The sequence below is a fragment of the Bos grunniens genome, chromosome 14, assembly GCF_055505025.1.
Source record: "Bos grunniens cultivar Pamir isolate PY7600 chromosome 14, Bosgru_T2T1.0, whole genome shotgun sequence".
Classification (NCBI taxonomy): domain Eukaryota; kingdom Metazoa; phylum Chordata; class Mammalia; order Artiodactyla; family Bovidae; genus Bos; species Bos grunniens.
This window is the reverse complement of record NC_141178.1, coordinates 65,754,471-65,778,173: the sequence shown is the minus strand read 5'-3', so window position 1 is coordinate 65,778,173 and position 23,703 is coordinate 65,754,471. Positions and strand designations below refer to the sequence as shown.

Genomic DNA, 23,703 nt, shown 5'->3' with positions numbered 1-23,703 from the left:
ACACTTGGCCTCGAGGAAGGGTGGGTCTAGGAGGCTGTGGGGAAGGGGGTGGCACTGTGTTGAGAGACCAGGCCGCGCACGGGCGCTGAGCACCATGTGAGCAGGTCGGGCTGCAGAGCTGAGAAGTGGCCGGCTGTGATGGGGTCTGGGAGAGGGCGGTGTTAGGGACTGGGCATAACCTGACAGGGACTGCTGACGCTGCGTTTCCAACAGCTGCTGCATCCTAATGTTCATCCATGAAGCTTCTGATAATTCAGTCATTCTGAACAGGTCAAATAGCAAATTTAATTAAGATCTGATGTAATAGGGCAGAACCTGTGTACCCTATTGCAAGTTAATCACCTCAAGGATGTTGCCTATAAGCTTAAATTATACACAATGGCCCATCTCTGGGAACCCTGCCTCCCAGGTAATGAGCATTAAGCTGAAATACTTTGGTTAGCTCACAAGAAGTCTCCTGACCAGGCCCACATGTGCAGGAGTGTAGGCAGAAGAAATTAGCACAGCCCCTTCTGAAGGCTAACCGGAACTGGAAATGTTTAGCTACACGCCCTCCCCTTTTAGTATAAAAGCAGCCTGAATTCTAGCGCAGGTAAGGTGGATCTTTGGAGTCCACCATCTTCTTGGTTTGGTGGCTTTCTGAATAAAGTCGCTGTTCCTTGTCCTAGCAACTCCTCTCTCCATTTATTGGCCTGCCTTACCTTGCCACTCATGGCGAGCTGACGGTTGGGGGATTTGGGGGTAAGGCCCTAGCAGCTGGCAAGACCGCTTGTCCTGAGGCTCTTTCTTCAAAACTCCCCAAAGCCGCACTGGTTGTTCCAGCGCTGGGCAGTTGGAGCAAGGAATCAATATTTGGGAGCAGACAGGCTCCAAACAGTAACCGTAAGTCTCTCTGAGGGCGCGTACAGTTGGGAACTCTATTTCTTCTCCTTTTGGGGCTTTTTCTCTGGAATAAGCCAATTTGTTTTGTCTTTGAGTGGGATACCCTGTTGGAGAGAGGAAAGAGTTGGACTTCTGCCTAATTTGTGAACCAGTTCATTTGTTTCTTTGGATGCTAGCCTTTATGTATGCAGTTTGTGTTTTGCTTGTCTTTAATTCTTTTTTTTTTTTTTTTAATTTTGCTGAGTTGGGGTCTTAGTTGGGGCACTCGAGATCTGTAGTAGCTGACCAGGGATCGAACCCCAGGCCCCTGCATTGGGAGCTCAGAGTCTTAGCCATTGGATCACCAGGGCAAGTACCTCTCTTGAATTCTTTAATGTGTTTGTTTGGCAGGGCCAGGTTACAACACTCAGGATCTTTGATCTTGCAGCACGTAGGATCCTTAGTTGTAGCATTCAAACTCTTAGTTGCAACAAGGGGTATCTAGTTCCCTGACCAGGTATTGAACCCAGGCCCCATGCATTGGGAGCATGGAATGTTTTTGATATTTGGACAGACTTTCCAAAGATAAAATTCTAAATGAAGTTCATTTAGCCACTATCTGACTTTGAGGTTTTCCAAAGGATCCCTGGAACTCCTAAAATTATGTGTCTCTCCATCTCAGAGAGAGGAATATTAAACTAGGCTTATTTGGTGTGTTAAATCACATGGGAAGCATTGTTAGATAAGTGGTGGTAAAACTTCTTACTTTGTATTGTATGGGTAAACAATTATTATTTAATAGTATACACATCTTAGAAATTATATGGAACTCCTATAGTTCTGGTGTATACTAGTAAATGATATCAGGCATAATCTTAGTAATTATCTTGCACAGTATGTCACAGCAGTAACCATGTTTCTTTTCAATTGCATTGTAATTTGGTTGATGCCAAAGCCAAACAGCATCCCTTAGGTGAGCAATTGCTATTTATGGGTCTATGGTGGCTTTTGAAGGACTCTATAGCTATTTTGTGAAGAAGCAGGGAAGAATGATGAAATCTTTTATGTGCAAGCATTTGTGCTATTACATCAGGGGAAGTAAGATAAAGGAAGGGAATGAAAAAGAGAGTGAGGATACGTTGCTTCAGACTTTAACTTCTCCAGGTGAGCTAGCTGTCCCAGCCACTCTGGCCATTATGCCAATATATCTACCCCTTCTTGTGGCTCAGCAGTAAAGAACCCACCTGCCAGTGCAGGAGCCACGGGTTTGGTCCCTGAGTCAGGAAGATACCCTGGAGAAGAAAGTGGCAACCCACTCTAGTATTCTTGCCTGGAAAATCCCATGGACAGAGGAGCCTGGTGGGCTACAGTCTCTGGGATCACAAAGAGTCGGATATGATTTAATGATTAAACAACAGCAATCCAACCCTTCCATCACCTTCCATGCCTGTCCAGACTCAATTCCTGACCCTAGGGCTCTGGGGCTCAGGACTTCCCCTTTTTCTAGGGATCAATTAGAAAAGCCTGTGTTAGTGTCTGGGGCAGGAACTTGGTCTGGTGTCATCATCTAAGACCCAACAGGGCATCCAATTTGGGCCAAGAGCCGTTCCCTGGGCAGGGCAGTTTCCATTGCCGTTATCTCATATAGGGAGCTAAATACAGATGACTCACCAGCTGTGTTAGTCAGATTTGTTTAGTTGGAAAGATCACGATCCTTCTTTATAGAGAGGATTCTCTATACTTGAAGCTACAGTATGCTTGAAACTAACATGATATTGTAAATCAACTATACTTCACTTTAAAAAACAGAAAAACAAAGAGACTTTGAATCTAGGGATAAGTCTGTGTGTGTTAGTCACTCAGTCATATCTGACTTTGTGCGACCCTGTGGACTGTAGCCCACCAGGCTCCTCTGTCAATGGATAAAAATTGACAGGCAAAAATATTGGAGTAGGTTACCATTCCCTTCCCCAGGGGATCTTCCCAACCCAGGTATTGAACCTACATTGCAGGCAGATTCTTTATCATCTGAGCCACTGGGGAAGTCCAGCAATGAGTTCAGATTTGGAAAATGGGTGACAGGCAAGGCTCTCCATTGTGGTGATGTAATCTAGCAGGACTCCATGGGGCCTTCCTGGGATAGACCTTTCCATGTCCTCTGCTTGCTGCTTTTTTTTTTTTTCATTTTGAAAGAATCATTTTCTCTGCTTTCTTCTTATTTGTAGAAAAACTTTAGCTTCCTAGACCTCCCCCAGTTCCAAAGAGTAAATTTAATTGGAGAAGTGAGAACACGAAGAATTAAAGGAAAACAATCAAGCGAGACAAATCATGGGTCCATTAAACAAATGCACGACCTTTAGCTCCCCATCAGAGGCCACAGATAACAATGAGTCAAAGTTTTTGAGCAGTTTAGCAGATACTGAAAGCCCCAGCAAGTGGAAGAGTTAACTGTATGCTGCCCACAAGCATGTAAACCCCAGACAAGTTGGAACTAGAAGGATGACGTTACTCCTGATTACCTCACCACCAACCAATCAGAAGAATGTCCTGATTGGTAAGAGGGCTGTGGGGTAAGCTGATCATATATCCCACAGCCCTCTCCCTCACCCTGTCTTTAAAAACCGTTCCCTGAAAGCTACTGGGGGAGTTTAGGCCTTTAGAACATTAGCTGCCTAGACTCCTTGCCTGGTGCCTTGCAATAAACACTGTACTTTGCTTCGCCACAACCCAGTGTGGATAGATTGACTTTACTGCATGCAGGCGAATGGTGGACTCAATTTTGGTTCAGTAACAATGACTCAAATCTGGTTTTGGGCCACTGGATGTTAAGATTTCCTGTTAGATATATCAAGCAATATTTAGTAGGCTGCTTATCTATTTCATTCTTGGGGAAAACAATCTTTGATAGCCAAGAATCACTTAATACTTCTCTGCTGCCTGCAGCTATAAATGGTGATCTTGGTGGCTCGGACAGCAAAAAATCTGTCTGCCATGTGGGAGACCCGGGTTTGATCCTTGGGTTGGGAAGATGCCCTGGAAAAGGGAATGGCTACCCACTCCACTATTCTGGCCTGGAGAATTCTATGGACAGAGGAGCCTGGTGGGCTCTAGTCCATGGGGTCCCAAAGAGTTAGACACCACTGAGCGACTAGCACTTGGCAGTTAAGCCACTATCACTTGGCCTCTGCTCCATGAATCCATCTCATCATCCCCACTGAAATTAGGAAGCATATCAATAGGCATCTTTTTAAAAAAATTAATGTTATTTTTGACTCGCTGGGTCTTCGTTGCTGTTCATGGGCGTTTTCTAGTTGCAGCTAGTGGGGGCTACTCTTCGTTGCTGTGGGTTCTGGCTTCTTACTGCGGTGGCTTCAATAGTTGTGGTATAGGGCTTAGTTGCCCTGAGGTGTGGTCCAGGGACCTTCCTGGACCAGGGATCAAACCTGTGTCCCTTGCATTGGCAGGTGGATTCTTAACCACGGGACCATTAGGAAAGTCCAACAGGCATCTCTTGTCACAGAGTTTTCCAAATTTGCAGATACTCCCTTCACTCAGTGCCTTAAGAAGGGAGTGTCTTTAGGGCTGAGCATGAAGCTGGGAACAGAGTGAAGTTCGTATGTGATAGATCCACTCCTTTGTTGGTGCCTTTCTATGGCTTCATCTACATCACACAAGGGAAATTCTGGCATCTTCGAGTGGTTAAGGAGGCCAACACTGAAGCCATTATTCTGTCAAGCAACCAAGTAAACTGTAAGAGATACTTTCAATTGCATGAGCGTGCCCGTGATCCATTCATGGTCTCTGAGCTCCAAATGCACTCTTCAGTGCCCACCCTGCAACCGTGGATGGGACCCTTTATGCGTCTCTTCAGTGTGCAGGGTGGTAGGCCGCCAGTAGAGGGCGCTAGAGGACACCGCAGAAGGAGTGGGGTTTCTCTTTCTAGCCCAAGAGGTGCTGCATTCTTTATTCCGGTTTACTGCTTTGTGGTCCGTCGGAGGCTGGAGTATGTGGGGACACCCAGTGGTGCCCTGTCCAGCCGTGTGCCCGGAGCCCACAGTCTCCTAGTGACTTCACAGCCCAGCCTGATGACTGCTTTGCTGTAGTCTTCCTTGGCATGTTCCGTTCTGGTCCCAGAAGCAGCACCCTGGCCTGCCCTTAGCGCGTGGTCTCTAGCCTTGGTTTGTGGGTGCCCCGGGGGGTGGGTCCCCATTGTGCCCAACAGGGGCCCTTGGCCTTCCTTTGTCAATAGAAATTGATGAGGACAGACAACTTCCGGCCAGGTTTTACTGGGGCCCCTGCTGCAGCAGGAGGGAGTGAAAACAGGGTCCCTTGCGTGCTCCCTGAGGTGGGTGGCGAGCTTGTCCCTCTCACGGGGTGAGGGTTCGGGCGGGTCCGGGGTCAGGCCGGAAGGGCGTGTTAGGTGGTTTCCCTGCCCCTCTGGTGGTGCGGTGCTCAGGGGACATGTGCGGTACCCTGCTTTTTCTCCTGACATCCAGTTTTTGCTCTCAGGTCTCAGAAGTGGCAGTTGGGTTTTTCCGGTCTTTTTGTATCTTGTCCATAGTTTGTCCCAGCTGTGCATGCGTGCTAAGTTGCTTCAGTCATGTCTGGCTCTTTGCTTTCCTTCCCATACAGTCTGAAAATCCTGAATAAATGTCAAAAAGAATTCACTGAGTCAACAGTATTAAAACTCTTAGGCGTGAACCATTTCCTACATTACCAGAAGTGTAAAGGGATGTTGTGCTGTCACTTCAGTTGTGTCTGACTCTGTGCAACCCTATGGACTGTAGCCCCCCCAGGCTCCTCTGTCCATGGAATTCTCCAGGCAAGAATACTGGTGTGGGTTGGCATGCCCTTCTCCAAGGGATCTTCCCAACCCAGGGATCGAACCCACATTTCTCAGTCTCCTGCATTGGCAGGCGGGTTCTTTACCACTAGCCCCACCTGGGAAACCCCCAAATGTGCTTACACACAGTTATTTTGAGTCCCTTACAGTTTCTTTGTATTCTGTTGATGGAAACGTTTGTCCAGGTGCAAGCAATGCAGCACAGGGCCCGGGTCCCAGCCTGTCTTAGTGGACTCTCCCCTTTACAACATGACCGTTGCTGGCCAGGCCACACACCAGGCCACACCAGTGCTCTGACAGCACTCAGGGTCCTGACTCCCCATGAGCTTTCACTCAGCAGCCTCCGAGTGCCTGCACCCCAGAGACTTACTTTCTGCTGCCTGGGTGGGCACGTGGGCCAGCTCTGGCCTGGGCAGCCCACCAGCCCCTTTGCTGTCCAGTGTGTCTGAACCTGAGCCTTGGGGAGGGAGGCTCTTTCTGAGCTTGTCCTTCTTTGGGTACTTTCTCAGCCCTAGGTACCCTTAAATATTTGGCTGCGCTGGCTCTTATTAATAGTTGCCATACTCAGGATCTTCATTACCACGTGTGCTATCTTTTAGTTGGGGCATGCAAACTCTTAGTTGTGGCACATGGAATCTAATTCCCCAACCAGGGATCGAACCAGGGCCCCTTTTGTTAGATGCTCAGTCTTAGCCACTGGACTACAGGGAAGTCCCTCCTTTAGCATTTATATAGTATCATAGTTTAATAACTCTAGACTTCTGTTCAAATGATCTGGTTTATCTCCTGATTGAACTTAGCACTGATCTGAGATGAATCATTAAGAATGTTAAGTGCACCCACATTAGTAAGGTAAGTCTGTGCCAGTCCTTGTAGTCATTACCACTGTAACGGTCAAAGTGGAGGCACTGTGGAAAGGCCTTGGCAAATGCTCAAATCTTGCTCAACATCAGAGAATTCAGACCAGAGAGTAGCCATGTGAATGCAATAGATGTGAAAAGGTATTTAACCAAGTCAGTAACGTATTCGTCACCGCTGAACCCATACTGGACTCTTTAAGTGGAGTTGATGTGGAGAGGAATTTAGCTGAAGGACTGCATTTCTCCAACCAGAGAGAAATCCTGTGAATGTGATATGAAAAGGCCTTTAGGAACTGCTCTTCTCCAGCTAACTCAGAGGAGTACTGGAGAAAAGCTCTGTGAATGTAGCCAGTGTGGGAAGAATTTTAGCCAAGCTTAATCTTCATTCAGTTCCCCAAGAATTTATATTATGAAGGAACTGGTTTCAGGTTGAGGATAGACTGTCAAGAGGCAGGAAGAGATAATCAAAAATTTACTTCATTAAGTGTGATAACCTTTGAAATAACAACCAAACCCACGTGACTGAAGAGACTCAGCCAAGTATCTGAACTCTGCTAAGCCAGTGACTTTATCAAGATTATTATTGGGAGAAACGTAGGCTTAGAGAAAACCGGAAGGAGGAATATAATAGAGAACTTTATGTGACTGAATGTATAACTCACTTTCACTGGATGAACAGAAACTTTTTGAAGAAGGTTAAAATATTATAAAAGAGGACTGTGTAGTTTGCAAAATCAATATGAGTGGATGTAAATTCTAGTAAAAGAGGACTTGAAGTAGAGGTCAGAAACTCAATAACCAGCTAATTCTATTTGGCACAATCACAGTATTTTCGAAGTCGAATGCTGTTGGCGAGCTAGAGATTACTCACCTAAAGTTCCCATCACACCCAAAATATTTTATATCTTGTGATTTTGTTGTGGCCCACACCTGGACCATGAAGGCATGTTTGCACCTAACTGCAAACAGACAGAAGGACAATGAGGCTGACAAGGTGCTCCTGGGAATCCAATGCCTTGCACAGTGATGGGCTATTATCTGAGGACTTTGGACAGAAGAGAGCATTTGGTTTACCATAAGGTTATACTCTGTGCCAAAAAAAAAAAAAAAAACTCAGTGTGTTAAGCACTATACCAGGAACCTGACCATGTGCTGTTTCTATGCTCCTTTTAGAAATGGGTTCGGGGAAGTGACCTGCCAGCCAAGATGATGAAGCCGGGAGCAGCTGTGCTGTGGAGCTGTCGGTGCCTTGCGGAGAAGCAAAGCTGGCGGCTGCGTGCGGTGAGTGCAGTGGGGTCGCCGGTGAGGGGAGGCCCGGCTTCTGGGGGACGGGGGGGCCCTGGGGCGGGCCTCTCCTCACCGCTCGCGGTCTGCGGCTGCTGCTGAGTTCAGGTCCTGGATGCACAGCTGTTGAGATGCTGTCCTGTTCTTTAGTTCTCCATTTATCCTTAAAATAAAACCTCATCAACAAGTCCCTGAGGTTCATGCTGGTCCCTGCAACCTGAAAGGGCCTCATACAAAGCTTTAAAAGCTTCAAATATTTTTTTATTGTTAAAAGTATAATAATAATAAGGCATTTACAAGTCCCAAACCACCAGAATTAAGAACACATAATTTTTATACACACATTTTCCATACAAAAGGTTGATCTTTATAGGCATTTGAAATAAATAATCTGAAAATCAGCAGCACTGATTGCAAAATAAGTACTTGTTCTCTGACTGTCTCAAGGTGACCAGCCTCCTATGTAGCCAAAAGGTGAGGCGTTTGACATCTGTTCTGAGCCTGGGTGACGAGTCTCTGGCGGAGGTTTCTCACTCTCTCCATGAGATCCTGTTCCATGGCGTCCCAATGCATTTTTCTCTGGTTTAATGAAACTTGGAAACAAAATTTTAAATTAACAGTAGTTAGTTTGAGCAATGGTATAGCGTTTAAAGATAAATATGTTGCAAAGACCAATAATGAAATGAATATTCTAAACCAAATTTCTTACACGGAAAAGCCTAAAGTATTACCTGGTCCTGTGAGGTTCCATTTACAAGTCAAATATTTGGTGGATTGAACAAATGCTATTGGAGAACTTATTTGCTTTTGGTTATCTTTTTTTTTTTTTGATTTGGGAATATAGATTAACTTTTAAATCAGGAAGAAAGCTTGTCTAAGAGAGAGAATCTGAGTTTTTTACAATAGTAAGTTTTTCCACCATGATATTTATTGTAATGAGAAAATTCCAAGGTGCCAAAATTAATAGTGAAATATACACCATGACCACTTTCTAATGACTCAATACATAAATCAAGTACTTGTTACAATGACCAACACAAGCAAAGTCCAGAATCAAGCTTAGAACATTACAATGTGTCTAAGTGTAACAGCCATTTCATATTGATTTAGAGGGGTAGTAAATACTGGAATTCAATAAAGAAGCATCTTAAAAACATACTTCTCTGAAACTTATATACCCAAAGAGCTTCAATTTATGAAAACTATTTTCCCCCAAGGAATAAAACATTTATGCTTTTTCATTTTGTTGCCAAGTAAGAAACTTGCCAAATGTCAACTCGATTTTGAAGTTTAGAATATCTAGTTAAAAATTCTGATGTGTTGGAGTAGAGAACAGTTGAGAATCTTCTGTACTTTCGTCTGACTTATGCATGACTTTTGGTTAATTTCATATCGTGACACAGTGTTTAGAGATGCACGTAAGAGTATGTATGTTAGTGAATGTATTTTATACCATACTGGAACTCATGACTTGTTGTTAGGTATATTTTTTATAAAGCTGGTCTTTTGGGGACATTCTGTAAAAATCTGTTCTTGTAAAAGAACTCAAAGGACCTTGTGAAGTTCTGCTTCATTTTTATGACAGTTTTATTGAAGAAGTTGGTTGAAGAGTCTGAGTTTCCTGTCCTCTCCCCTCCTTTTAAAAACAAACCAAGGGAAAAAAAAAAAAAAACACAAAACCAAGGCCTTTACAGGGGAAACTGTTAGCTCCTTTATGGGGTAACTCTGTGACTGCATTTCTGTAAGATGTTTCCATTCCATCCCATCCCTTCCAGAAATGAACAAAAACCTCCAGTGAATCAAGTCAAGGGATCAAAAGGCAATTGATCAGCACAGAGCCCTTTGCCCTCAGCAATTCTGAGCAAGCTGGCCCCGCAGTGTATCTTGGAGTCCAGAGCAGACTCGTTTCCAATGGTTGCTGGAGGAAGCTCAGCCCAAAAGAGTCGAGAAAACTCAAATATGGAATAGCTTTGAAAAATAATCCTGAGATTTTCTTTTCACAAGGATGTAAAAAAGTAGTTACGAATATCATTCATTTAGTCAGGGACAGACTTCCGTCGGTGCCTCCAGCTGCGCTTCGGGCAGCAATGCTGTGCTGAGGAAACAGTTGCATTAATGATGCCTGGCAGACCTTCCTTCCTTGGGGTTTGGTCTGACCCAGTTTTCCCCAGCTGGAGACTTGAGAATCTTGCTGCTTCCACTTTAGGATTTCCATGGCCAGTGCGCTGGGAAAATGGTCTCAATGTGCTGTAAATATAATTTAAGCCACAATCTTGCCTTGTTATTGTTTAGTTGCTGAGTTGTGTCTGACTCTTTGCGCCCCCAATGGACTGCAACCTGTCAGGCTCCTCTGTCCATGGGATTCTCCAGGCAGCAATACTGGAGTGGGTTGCCATTTCCTTCTCCAGGGGATGTTCCTGACCCAGGGACTGAACCCATGTCTCCTGGGTTGGCAGGAGGATTCTTTACCACTGAGCCACCTGGGACACCCCCACTCTTGCTTAAACATTGCTAAATCTAACATGATAGGAGACATCTTTCTTGTTCATCGACTTACTCTGTGTCAAGGACTCCATTTCAGAAATGTCATTTAATTGTGAGGCTCTAGGCAGACAGCCTGAGGCGAACTCTTCATCTCGGCCCTTGGGCACTACTGTTATAAAAGTGGAAAAAAAAAATGAAAGAGTGGAGTGTATAGAAAGCCTTGCTTAATTCCAAATGGTCCCTAGTAAATTAAAATTGCCAAGGATAAAAAGCCCCTTACTTTTCTACCCTGGGAAGAATGCTGTCACAATTCAAAAGGCAAGCAAATTGCAGTTACTGAGAATTAAAAGCTAAGCTGAAAGTAAAGTACTTTAAAAACACCTTTAGCAAAAACAAAAAACCAACAGACCACTGAAAAATACAGCTGCTAGGACAGACAGAGATCCCAAACAACTGCTGGGAGAGACTATGAAACATGGTTAGCAAGCCTTTCTTGAGAACTGGGAGCTGATCTCTATTGGCTTTACCCAAGCAGGGCCTGATCACAGGACACAGCACACCAGACGCAGTGATGGGCGAGGCTCACCCAGGCTTCTTAAGACTGGGAAGCATGGCAGTGTCCATACCTAACCAGTGCCTCCTGGTTTTTGAATCCCATCCTTTAGCTTTGTTTTTGCTGTCTCCTAACCCTACAGCTTTACGTCCAATAAGATATCAGAGTCTCTATTTCTTGGCTTAGGATGCCCCTTCCTTTCCACTCCCGTCACTAGGGCCCAAGCCTCCACGAGTCGGACCCAGACTGCTTGGGTCACACAGACTCAGCAAGGTGACACTTGCCTTTACCTGGGCTCAAGAACTTCAGCTAATGGTTTCAACTCACAGTTTTAGCTCAATCAGTCTTTGCGATAATGTGTGTGCATGCTAAGTCATGTCGACTCTTTGCAACCCCAAGTGGAGCAGGTTGCCATTCCCTTCTCTAGGGGAACTTCCTGACCCAGGGATCAAACTCCTTTCTCCTGCATTGCAGGTGAATTCTTCACAACTGAGCCACCTGGGAAGCCCAAGACAATGGATTACCAAATGACTAATTTGAACTGGTGTCAGGGAATAGAATATGAGTCATCTTCAAGTAATTGAAGGGCCATCATATGGCAGAGGTAGTAAGTGCATAACTGTAGTTTATTTACAATGTTGTATTAGTCTCAAGTGTACAGCAAAGTGATTCAGTTATGTATTCTTTTTCATATTCTTCTATATTCTGGGTTATTACAAGATACTGAATATAGTTCCCTGTGTCATACAGTAGGTCTTTATTTTATATACAGTAGTGTATGTATCTGTTAATCCCATACTAATTTATCCTTCTCTCCCTGCTTCCCCCTTTGGTAACTATAAGTTTGTTTTCTGTCTGTGAGTCTGTTTGTAAATAAGTTCATTTGTATCATTTCTTTATAGATTCCACATGTAAGTGATACGATATTTGACTTTCTCTGGCATACTTCACATGGTATGGTAATATCTGTGTCCATCCATATTGCAGCAAATGGTGTTATTCTTTTTCAAGGCTGAGTAGTATTCCATTGTATACATGTACCACATCTTCTTTATCCACTATCCATCAATGAACATCTAAGTTTGCTTCTGTGTCTTGGCTATCGTGAACAGTGCTGCAATGAACAACGGGGCACATGTATCTTTTTGAATTTGAATTTCTGTCTTTTTTGGGTACATGCCCACCAGTGGAACTACTAGACCATATGGTAATTCTATATTTAGTTTTTAAAGGTACCTCCACACTGTTCTCCACAGTGGCTGCACCAATTTACCTCGCCATCAGTTGTGTAAGAAGCTTCCCTTTTCTCCACACCCTCTCTAGTATATTTTTAGAAACTTTTCTGATGGCCATTCTGACCAGAGAATGGGCTTCCCTTGTGGTTCAGCTGGTAAAGAATCCACCTGCAATGCAGGAGACCTGGGTTCGATCCCTGGGTTGGGAAGATCCCCTGGAGAAGGGAAAGGCTACCCACTCCAGTATTCTGGCCTGGAGAATTCCATCAACTCTATAGTCCATGGGGTCAAAAAGAATCGGACACAACTGAGCAACTTTCATTTCACTGACCAGAGAACAGTTTTTAATCAGAAGATTTACAAAAAGAAGAGCAGATTCAACTATATATAAGGAAGGAACAACTTTTAAATAAAATAGTGGTAGAAATGGAATAAGGTAATATACTGACAGCTCTGTTAGTGCTCTGGCATAGGCTGGGCAACCACCACTGCAGAGATGATTCACATATCAGATCCTGCCAAGTCTGAGTTCGCATAGTTCCTTGTCTCTCATTTGTCCTCCCAAATCCATCCTGCCCACAGCTGCTTAATTCATCCTTCCAAAGGGCTGGGTTATAAACACAGAGGGGCCAATGGTTCCCTCCTTTGCTTATAGCAACGCTTCAAACACTGCTGAGCAGATTCACCTGAAAAACTTTAAAACAAAAATCTAGCTTTCCAGTTTCTAGCTTAGATCTACGAAATTAAATCACCATTGGTCAGGTCCTGAATATGTATTTAAAAAATAATAATTTTGTTTTTGGCTGTGCTGGGTTTTAGTTGCTGCGTGGGCTCTTCCCTAGTTGCAGCGCCCAGTGCTCGGCCTCTCTTGTTGCCGAGCACGGGCTCTTAGGGCGTTTGGGCTTCAGTAGTTGGGGGTCCTGGGCTCTAGAGCAGACTCGGTAGTAGTGGCACACGGGCTTAGTTGCTCCGTGGCAGGTGGGATCTTTCTGGACCAGGGATCAAACCTGCATCTCCTGCATTGGCAGGCGGATTCTTTACCACTGAGCCACCAGGGAAGTCCCCAAATATGTATTTTAAGAAAAAACAATTTGTAATGCACCTAAAAAATTGCCGGTCACTTGCTAATTATAACATAAAGGTAAAAGGTGAAAGTTCTTTTTTCTGTACTTCTTGTACTGGAGCTTGCTTATTTCCTTCATTTAATTAAGGTATTTATTTTAAAGCCCCAAAGGTGATTCTTATTATTTAAAATTATCTTTTTCTGAAGTGGTACTACATGTACCACACAAAATTCAAAAGGAGCAAAAAGGAACAAACTAAATTTCCTTCCTTTCCTTAATTGCATTCCTTGGCTGGGAGGGAAGCCCTGTTCTCAGTCTTCCACAGGTTACTCTGCTGTCTGCCAGGCTGGTAAACAGGATGAAGCCCAACTGCTCAGCCTGGCACTGAAGGTCCCTGTCACTCTCTTGAACCATCCTTGTACTGAAGCCCTCTATACCAGTTAGCCTAACCTGAATCACCATGACAGGCAAGTTTCTGCCACTGATTAATTATTTTTAATAAGTTCTGTCTCAGACAAGGTGGTACTAGTGGTAAAGAATCTGTCTACCAATGCAGGAGACACAAGAGATGTGGGTTCGATCCCTGGGTCGAGAAGATCCCCTGGAGGAGGGCGTGGTGACCCTCTCCAGTATTCTTGCCTGGAGAATCTCATGGACAAAGGAGCCTGGTGGGCTACCATCCATGGGGTTGCAAAGAGTCGGACATGACTGAAGCAACTCTTATACGAGGGTAGTCATGGAGGCTTTAATTGGTCAATGCACAAAAATGGTAAGGGAAAACGGTGTGTATGTATGTATGTGTTCCTGAGAGAGATCCTTGGGGAAGCCTGCAAACCATGAGGGGTTAGAAAATGGTGTAATACAATGCTAGAACTGTAACAAAATTACAGATCACCTAGTCCATACTCTTCTCATTTTACAAATGAGGAAACAACACCAGGAAACACTTCCTAATAAACACAGATTAAACACGAGTAAATAAACTAACCAGAAGGACACAACTTGGTGACTCTGGCTAAGTTTATTTGAGCCTTGTCATCCTTTGCCGTGAAGCTGGGACTAGGTCTTCCTGTCGCCTCACCATGAGATCCTGCCTCCCTGAACGGTCCTCCCACTGCTCCAGGCTCCTCCCTTTCTTCAAGGCCCAGTCATTTAAAAAACCTGGTCCAATGGCTCCGCTTGGCCACCAGCATTTACTAATGTCATTAAAACAATAAATTTTGTTAAGATAATTCACTTACCACAAAATTCATCCCTTTGAAGGGTACAATTCAGTGTTTTTAGTACACTGAGGGTTGTGTAATCATCACCACTAATTCTAGAACATTTTCACCATCCCCAAAATAAACCCCGTATGCACTGGTAGCCCACTCCCCTACCGCTCCCACCTGCAAACCACTAACCCACTTCTGCCTCTAGAGATTTGCCTATTCCAGACATTTCATGAAGAGAAGCATATAACATGCGGCCTTCTGGTCTAGCTTCTTTAACTTAGCCTAAGATTCTCAAGGTCCATCCATTTTGTAGCATGAATCAGTTAATTCCTTTTTATCGCTAAGTAAAATTCCATTGTATGGGTATACCAATTTATTTTATCCATTCCTCATTTGATGGGTATTTGGGTTGTTTCTCCTTTTTTTGGCTATTATAAATATTGATGCTGTGGGCAATTCAGTATACAAGTTTTTGCAGGGGTATATTTTCAATTCTCTGGGTGTGTATATGGGAGTAGAACTTCTGGGTCATACAGTCTCTCTGTGTTTAACCTTCTGAGGAACTGCCGGATTGTTTCCCGCAGCGGCTGTGCCACGCCACACTCCCACCAACACTGCTCTGGTTTGGCTGGTCCTTGCCCACACCTGTTAATGGATTACATTGATGCTAACTGATCGTGAAGCTGCATCTGATTTTTAATTTTTTTTCCCATGTGGTTTTGATTTGTATTTCTTTAATGACTAACTTAGGAAGATCCCCTGGAAGAGGGCATGGCAACCCACTCCAGTATTCTTGCCTGGAGAATCCCCATGGACGGAGGAGCCTGGCGGGCTACAGTCCATGATGTCGCAAAGAGTCGGATATGACTGAATCAACTTAGCACGCAAGCACAATGACTAATTTAAGCTGAACAGCTCTTCATATGTGTGTTGGCCATTTGAGTATCTTCTTTGGAGAACTGTTCAAATCTTTTGCCCATTACAAATCTGGACTCATTTTATAAGACATTGCTATTCAGCTTCAATTTAAGTTTACGGGCCTGGGATTTTAGGGTCAGTGAGGGCCACTCATACTGTCCAGAAGGTTCTGTTTTCTGGGAAACGGTAAGAATATCCTCCCCATTGCTAAGAGAGACCGGCACTAGGCAACATTTAAATAACCTGTCTGTTGTTGGCACACTTGCCTGTTTCCACTTCCTCTGCCTCCCTTCCAGCTCTGAGTGACAAACCAAGGCAAGCACCTGTGATCAAAATGCCATTTTCCTAATTATAGCCGATTATCCCCTGGTTTTAGGATTAAATGACATGCCTTTTGAAGATAGATGATTATCAACCACACACTCTGTGATTGGTGAAACTCAGGGATGTCGACAAAACGTAGGGGACAGAACAGGAAGACACCATGGAGGTGGGAGACCCAGATGCAGGCAGACTACGGAGCAGGCAGTCTTTTGCAGTTTCTTCCCTTTTACTATCTCTAAATTCAGAGGTTCTTGAAAAGGGTCTATTGTTTTCTTCTAATGTAGAGGTCAGTGTGACAGGGTTAGGGAGTAAGGCGGCTCCAGTGGTTGGAGTCTTCTACAAGCAGGTTTTAAACATAGCTTGCCTAAGGGCTCTGAGTACTATTTGAGACCTAAACTCAAAAGCATGAGAGGTAATGAGGGGTTTCAAAAGTAGCCTAGTTAAATGAGCATGATAGCATCTAATTTCTATTTTTACTTTTCAAATTTGTGCCCTACAAAAGTAATTAAGGTAATACACTGCATTAGTCATAAAAGCCCCAAACTAGACATAACCCAATGTTCACCAGTTAATGAATGGATAAATAAAACATGGAATACACATACAGTGGACTATTACTCAGCATTAAAAAGGAATGAAGTACTGATACCTGCTACAACATGGTTGAACCTCAAAACATTATCTAGGTGAAAGAAGTCAGATACAAAGGACTACATATTATATGATTCTATTTACATGAAATTTCCTGAACAGGCAAGTCTACAGAGACAAGAGTAGATTAGTGGTTGCCAGGGGCTGGGGGAGTGACAGGAAATGAGGTATGACTGCAAATGGGCATGGGGTTATCGGGGGTGCTGAAAATGTTCTAGAGTTGATTGTGGTGATGGCTGTACCACTCTGAATATATTTAATATATGGTAATACAATACCATTGAATTATAAACTTTGTATAGGTGAATGGTATGGCATGTGAATTATATAGCAATAAGGCTGTTATTTTAAGAAGTAATACATACACATTTTATAAAAGACTGAAACAATATAAAGTATAGTAAAATACAAGTTCCCTGTGTCTGTATTGGGCTTCCCTTGTGGCTCAGCTGGTAAAGAATCCGCCTGCAATGCAGGAGACCTGGGTTCGATCCCCTGGGTTGGGAAGATCCCCTGGAGAAGGGAAAGGCTACCCACTCTAGTATTCTGGCCTAGAGAATTCCATGGACTGTATAGTCTGTGGAGTATCTGTACTGTTTTAGAATTTTAAGTTACAATTTTGATTTTTCATTGAATGCCACTGTAAGTGAAAAGTGAAAGTCACTCAGTCATGTCTGACTCTTTGCAACCCCATAGACTATACAGTTCATGGAATTCTCCAGGCCAGAATACTGGAGTGGGTAGCCTTTCCCTTCTCCAGGGGATCTTCCCAACCCAGGGATCAAACCCAGGTCTCCTGCATTGCAGGTGGATTCTTTATCAGCGGAGCCACCAGGGAAGCCTTGCACCATAAACTAATGTTTGATTAGATCCTATAAGAAGTTTCCTCATGCTACTTTCATGTACTGCTGTTCTGAGGACCAGTTATGGACAAAGCACACTTTTTTTTTTTTTTTACTAAAATTAACTAGATATAGCACTTTGGGAACAAATTATATTCTAGTATATTAAGGGGATGCCCAGCAATGGCAACCCACTCCAGTACTCTTGCATGGAAAATCCCATGGACGGAGGAGCCTGGTAGGCTGTGTCCATGCGGTCACAAGAGTCAGACACGACTGAGCGACCTCACTTTCACTTTTCACTTTCATGCATTGGAGAAGGAAATGGCAACCCACTCCAGTGTTCTTGCCTGGAGAATCCCAAGGACGGTGGAGCCTGGTGGGCTGCTGTCCAGCAGGATCGCACAGAGTCGGACACGACTGAAGCGACACAGCAGCAGGACCATGGAACCATGGAATAAAACAGAATTCTATAGGATGGTTGAGAAATTTTTCTTGGAGCTTTTTTTTTTAAACAGCCCCACCTCCTCAGCCCAGTCTTCCCAACCAAAAAGTAGTAACTAGTGATTATCTTTCAGCTGAGCAATAATTTGACTAGAAGTGCCAAAACACATGTAAGGATTTATCCATGATAAGAGACCATACGAAATGAACGAATGTATAACACTGTGAAGGAATGCTCACCTTTATCACACGGATGCTGAGCATCATGTATCTCTTTCTCTAGGAACCATCTTCTAGAAGCATCTGAAAGAGCAGCAGTTTTCTTTTCTGATTTCAAATGAAAGTCTTTTTCTTCAGCTTCCTCCCACTAGATACAATAAAAAAAAAAGACATAATGATTGCGCTAAATGCAAGTTCCTACAGTGAAATAAGCCTGTTTGTTTCCTCTCCTTGGTATTAGGTAATCTGGGTCCCTATGCTGGCTCAAGGCTGTTGAAGAGCCTTGAAAGCAGAGGCACTTCTGACGTCCCTACCACTCAAAGCCTCAGTGCCATGTAAACATGTAGGTCACAGTTGTCACTGAAATAATTCATTTCAGTACATTTCAGATCTCAAATATTAAGGGACTGAGGTGTTTTGGGTTTTTTTTTTTTTGAGTTTTTAAAATTAATGGGTGGAAAGGTGTCCTTGCGAATGAAAAACATACTCCAGGAAGTCGTGCAGAAAAGTTGAAGGATGCAGTTTTCCTGATGATCTTGGAGACAGGATACCAACCCTGGACTGCCTACTCCAGACTTCTTCATGTGAAAAAGAAAAATATTTCTATCTTGCTTGTAGTTACAGTTATTTTGGGTTTTGTTACTAGTAGCTCTCTATATATTTCCTAACTGTTCAAAGTCTTTTATGTTATTAGTATAAAAAATTCAGTGAATTAAAGTGCTAGTATACAATGAGCCAGAACAAATACAGGAAGCTGGCAAGTTGAGACACTGATGTAACTGAGAAAGACACTCATTCTTGTCATGTCCTTCTTGCCTGTGTGCATGCCAAGTTGCTGCAGTCCTGTCTGATTCTTTGAGATCCTACGGATGGCAGCCTGCCAGGCTCCTCTGTCCATGGGATTCTCTGAGCAAGAACACTGCAGTGGGTTAGTCATTCTTAGGTAGCATCAATATTGGACTTTCTGAGCAATACCTATTAAAATTAGATCATCTTTAAGGTGTTTTCCAACAAAAATTATTTGGTTTGATGCTTTTGCCACTTGATTACATACTATTTCAAGATTTAAATAATTAACAAGAAGTTTATAACATCATTCTTACCTTTTTAGCTTCCCCTTCCATCATGGCGTTTAATACTTCTATTTCTTTCTTCCTGTTTTTCCGAAGGAGTTTAGCTATTTCCTGGTAGCATTCATTTCGGTGTAGATCACTGCACCTTTGTTTATGTAAAGCTTGAATTCGCCAGTCAGTATTTAGACATGCTTGTTCCGCTTTCGCCAAATTTTCTTCAATTAACTAAGAATTTGTAAATTTCAGAAACAAGATCAGACTTGACTACATAAAATATGGTACATCCATTCAGTGTCTCCAAGTGTCCAGTACAGATGTTCACAATCCTGTCTGCATATTAGCATCACCTCAGTGTTTAAACCAATATCCAGGCTCCAGCACAAACCAACTAAATTGATGTCTGGAGCAGCTGGATACTGGTACTTCCAGAGCACTCTCCAGGTGGTTCTAATGTACAGCCAAGGTTGAGAACTTCTACGCTAAGGGGTGGGGAGAATTAAATAATTTCCATGTTTTAATCCTTTGAAAAGGAGTCAGAAGAACGTATCTTACAGACTGGACAAAAGCCTGTAAGGAAAAAAGGCAGGGGGCGTTATTCTTGGGGAAACAGTCAAGGCACAGAACAGAGGCAGGGAAATCTTACATTTATTCCTGGCTTTTGGGACAAGGCCCGGCCCCGCCATAGACCCATTTAACATTTTGCTAAAGGGATAACAAAGTTCTTCCCTGAAGGCCTCGAATTCCATTTCAATTCATTTAAGTCAGCATTTCTGAAAGGATACTCCCCCCAAAATTCTATAAGTTTAAGAAAATTTCTCAAAGATTCACAATGTGCCATATATCTTCAAATCTGGCATGAAAAAGCCTAACTTTTAAGACAGCTTTTTCAATACTTGTCATCTCCATTTTATTTAACACTAAGTTACTGATATTCTACAGAATACACCTGGAAAATGCTGGCTTATATACCAGGCAGAGACCTGATGTTTTGCAACTAATCTACTCAGGTATAATTTCTAAGACTTAATGTAGGACAGTATCATTCACCAAGTTATTTCCTTGTATTTTCTTACAAGTCCTGAAATTCTCAAGGAGTATAAAAGACACATGGATATGCTGTCAGTGAAACCTGCAAATAAAATAATGAGTTTCTAGGAATTGTGATGACTGAAGCAAAGAAACTAACTTTATAGGGTTCAATATTGAATTCCTTCTTTAAAAAGAACAGTAGATGGAAATTCTCCCCTCTATAGACACTAAATTTACCATATTTACCTTATGAATTTTTTGGTTCTGAGTTTGATCGGTTCCTATCAGTCTATGAAACATGTGTTCTTCAACATCTACTTTCTGTCTATAGGCATCTGCATTTTCCTTCATTTCTTTTGCAACAGCTTCTTGATTTCTAGAGAGATTCTGCTAAAAAAAAAAAAAAAAATCACCAATCGATATAGTAATAATGCTCTACACAATAATGTTCTACACAAAAATGATTTTTCTGTTTTTTAGAATACCTAAACTATAATCATCTAATTTTCAAAGTAAAGAGCAAACAGTGGTGAGTGACATCAGTGGAAATAAGAGTAACAACGTCTGAAAATTCTCATCTCTAAAGGCGCTGAGATCACTGGCAAAACAGGCTTTTTCAGAACTCTGGAAACTAACTGAAGGCTTGCAGCAATCTGGGGAGCATTTATTCATAGAAAATGGCTGAATCTTAGATGCACTTTATGGCATTTTAAACTTGTGTTATTCCCATTCCATGCCACACCTAAGTTCTGCCGCTGGCCTTGAAAACTGGTAGCCTGGCAGTCAATGGAGGGGGCAAAATGGAGGTCCTTCAAACTCCCATTCCCAGAGAACTGTCATCACTTGACCTGGAAGACCCTCCTCCCAAAGCTGTTTTTACTTGACCTGACTCAGAACTCATGTACAGCCTTTCCCTGGGGATGTTTGCTGAAGACCAACAGGGGAAACTGTTGAACATCGTGGCTGTCTGAGGCAGTGGGTCACAGAGCAAACAACAGGCTAATCAAAAAGCTCGGTAGGAAAAGCTGGGGAACTGGAAGTCTACATGGGGCTCTGAAATGCTCCAGTGGATTTCTGGGGCTTTAGAAGGCACATGCGTGTGTCAAAATGTGCACATGCCAAGGGCTGTGTGAATGCTCAGACCTGAGAAGGTCCTAAGGTTTCAACTCTGGTGAACTGAGGTTTTGTAAAATCAGGAAATGAAAAGAGCTGTTAACTGCCTAACTGAGTGTGGAAGGTGTGTCACAATGTGATCCACACACAGCCCCTTAGCAAAGGCTGGAGGCTTACTGGTTCAAGGGACCTAAGGAAATCTTTGTCCAGTCACCAGGTTACCTGAGTAGAGATTTCAGTGACTATGCATGACAGAAAATACTTTATAGAATTTAGAAAAGTCACTAAGCAAAGAAACAACAAGAAACCCTAGGGAAAGAAGAGAATCTGATTTCCAGATTTGTCCTATTATTTAAAATATCTTGTTTTCAACAAAAAATGACATGATATAATAAAAACTGAGAAGGTATGGTCCTACATATTCTGAATAGACATTAATCTCATGACCTCCAAGGAAGACAGAAAAATGGACAATTAACACATGAGAAGATGCTTGACATCATTAGTCATCAGGTAAACAACAAATCTAATTGAGAAACATTCTACAATATATCTGGCCAGTATGCTTCAAAAATATAAATGTCATAAAATATAAAGACTCAAGAATGGTTCCAACTTAGAATAAAGAGACATACAACTGAAAAAATACATTATCTTAGATTTCGTTTTGCTCTAAAGGACATTTTTAGGACAACTGATAAAATGTGAATAAGGTTTTTTATAATAAATAATGTTAATTTCCTGATTTTGATCATTATACTATGATTGTGTAATAATCCTTGGTTTTAAAAAATATAAACTGAATTTTTTAGGGCAAAAAAGCATTAAGTCTGCAACTTTTACACAGTTCGGAAAAAAAAAATGCGTATATATAGACTGAAAGAGAACAATAATGCAAATTTAGCAAAATGTTAATATCTGAGAATCTAAGAGAAAAAATTTTGAAATTCTTTGTATTTTTCTTGCAAATGTTCTGTTAATTCTGAAATCATGCTTCTGATGCCACCACCCCACCTCCCCCAAACGATAGTTAAAAAAAATAAGCTTAGTTCAAGTGAATTAATTCTAATTCAAAATCATAAGAAACTCAGTGAAAGTGTCAATCTCTGGGGCTCAGATTTAGAAAAAGTTCAGTGCAGAAACTTAAGTGATTTAGTGAAGAATGGATGCTATGTTTTAAATCTTATTTAATGTGAGCAACAAAGAGTCACATGCATGTTTGCATATCATATGCAAATACCTGTTACATATTTGTAGTTATCACTGATTTCAAACTCAGTCTGACTTTTAAGAGGGTTGAGAGAAGTGAAAACTTATGGTTTCAACATCAAGTAAGTGAGCAACGTAATGCTTTTCCTCAGTAATAAATATTTATATCAGTACCAAAGTTTTCTTTTCCAGTGTCATGGAAACTGAATTATATGTGCTAAGGTAGGTACCTGATGATTTGATTCCAGAAGGTTCAAATTTAAAGTGTGCTTTACAGCTCTTGTCTGATTTACCTTATAGGATCCTTGTGAAGTACTGGGTTAATTTTGCAGTCACTATCACACAGATATAAGAAAACCTAGTAAGTTAGTAAAAGATCCTGAGGCAAAATCTGGGGCTTACATCTGGTGCTTCAGACACTAGGGTAAGTTGTTAAGAGAAACATGAATTAAAGAATTACAACAAACTCTGTGCATTCTGGCTACCTTACAATCCTGGATGACACTATACTCTTCTTGAAAAAACACAAACAAAATGAACATTAAAAAACCTCGAATAAATACAGCCTAAAAAGAGTCTGTACAAGCTCTGCTTTTCTTACACTGGAAACTGTTGATTTATACCTTCTCATAAAGTCTTTTTTGTGATTCGAGTTCCAGATGTCTCATTTCCAGGTCTTTGGCTGTGGCAGCAATTTCTCGATCTCTCATGTGTACCTATGGCCAAATAACAAACTGTGAATATCAAAAATAAATAACAAAAATAATTTTTGTTTAACAGATTTAGTAATCTTGTAATATGAACAAACCACTAAAAGCATTTAAAAATAATAGATACTGGGTTTTTGAAACCAGAGTAATTCACAATATATTAACATTCAGGGTGGAATCCAGAAATAATGTCTTGAGTTAAAGTTAAGTGTAATTTTCTAAAAAAGAAAGCACAATTACCATATGCTCATTTGCCCAGGCTGGGAGAACAGATGGCAGTTCTTTCCATATTACATTAGCCATATTATGAGTTAGAAAAACTTGAGCAATTTAAATTCACAGTGGATGAAAATATAAAATGTTTAATCTTATTTGATATAACATTTATTTAATGTTCTTTTTGATTAAACTGTACTTTTCTAAATTCAGTTTGGCAACGAGTAACTCCAAGTCAAAGTGTACTGTGGTCTAGTCAACCTGTGTGTGCCCTGCTTGGATTCAGCCAATTTAAAGTTCACCTTTCTCCAATATCTGATTACTTGGAAGCATTTCACGCCTATACACTAGAGGGTTTGGATAAAGGACTCTTTACATAGAGAATCTTGGGAAGTGTCTTAAATACTTGGCTGCCTCAAGTCCTCATTTTTTGGGGGGTGAGAATAACACAATATGTGTTTCCGAACAAAAAGTAAAACCCATTAGCATCTAATCTAAATATATCATCTAACCAATAAGCAGTTAATGACTGCATTACTATTTCTGTGCACAAGGCA

General features: G+C 42.0%; 1 protein-coding gene and 2 long non-coding RNA genes across 54 annotated transcripts in view; 1 reads left to right on the top strand and 2 right to left on the bottom strand.

Annotated features, from left to right (window-relative positions):
* The first annotated feature begins 521 nt into the window (after positions 1 to 521).
* Positions 522 to 15,176, top strand: LOC147359571 (uncharacterized). Of its 3 annotated transcripts, none has more exons than XR_015140917.1 (3): positions 522 to 882; positions 7,738 to 7,845; positions 9,624 to 10,119. It is a non-coding gene; the product is annotated as an uncharacterized LOC147359571 (long non-coding RNA). The 3 variants fall into 3 exon arrangements; XR_015140918.1 differs by lacking the exon at positions 9,624 to 10,119 and adding an exon at positions 15,149 to 15,176 and having other exon boundaries at positions 542 to 882; XR_015140919.1 differs by lacking the exon at positions 9,624 to 10,119 and adding an exon at positions 11,360 to 11,995 and having other exon boundaries at positions 542 to 882.
* LOC147359572 (uncharacterized) lies at positions 3,195 to 7,676 on the bottom strand. Its single transcript, XR_015140921.1, has 2 exons — positions 7,436 to 7,676; positions 3,195 to 5,503 (listed from the first exon to the last, which is right to left on the bottom strand). It is a non-coding gene; the product is annotated as an uncharacterized LOC147359572 (long non-coding RNA).
* TBC1D31 (TBC1 domain family member 31) overlaps positions 8,088 to 23,703 on the bottom strand; it is a 66,771-nt gene continuing 51,155 nt past the window's right edge. For 12 of the 50 annotated variants that reach the window (XR_015140908.1, XR_015140897.1, XR_015140909.1 and 9 more), the window contains 5 exons: positions 22,844 to 22,936; positions 20,145 to 20,285; positions 18,900 to 19,094; positions 17,818 to 17,944; positions 8,088 to 8,441 (listed from right to left, as the gene is read on the bottom strand). Coding sequence is in view for 30 of the 50 variants with exons in the window: in XM_086337077.1 (XP_086193203.1) it covers positions 8,308 to 8,441; positions 17,818 to 17,944; positions 18,900 to 19,094; positions 20,145 to 20,285; positions 22,844 to 22,936 (690 nt within the window). In the remaining 20 variants the exon portion in view is untranslated. Of the gene's footprint in view, positions 8,442 to 10,405; positions 10,502 to 16,558; positions 17,604 to 17,817; positions 17,945 to 18,899; positions 19,095 to 20,144; positions 20,289 to 22,843; positions 22,937 to 23,703 lie in introns of those variants that run through there. The other 38 variants (XR_015140899.1, XR_015140910.1, XR_015140903.1 and 35 more) reach the window with 8 other exon arrangements.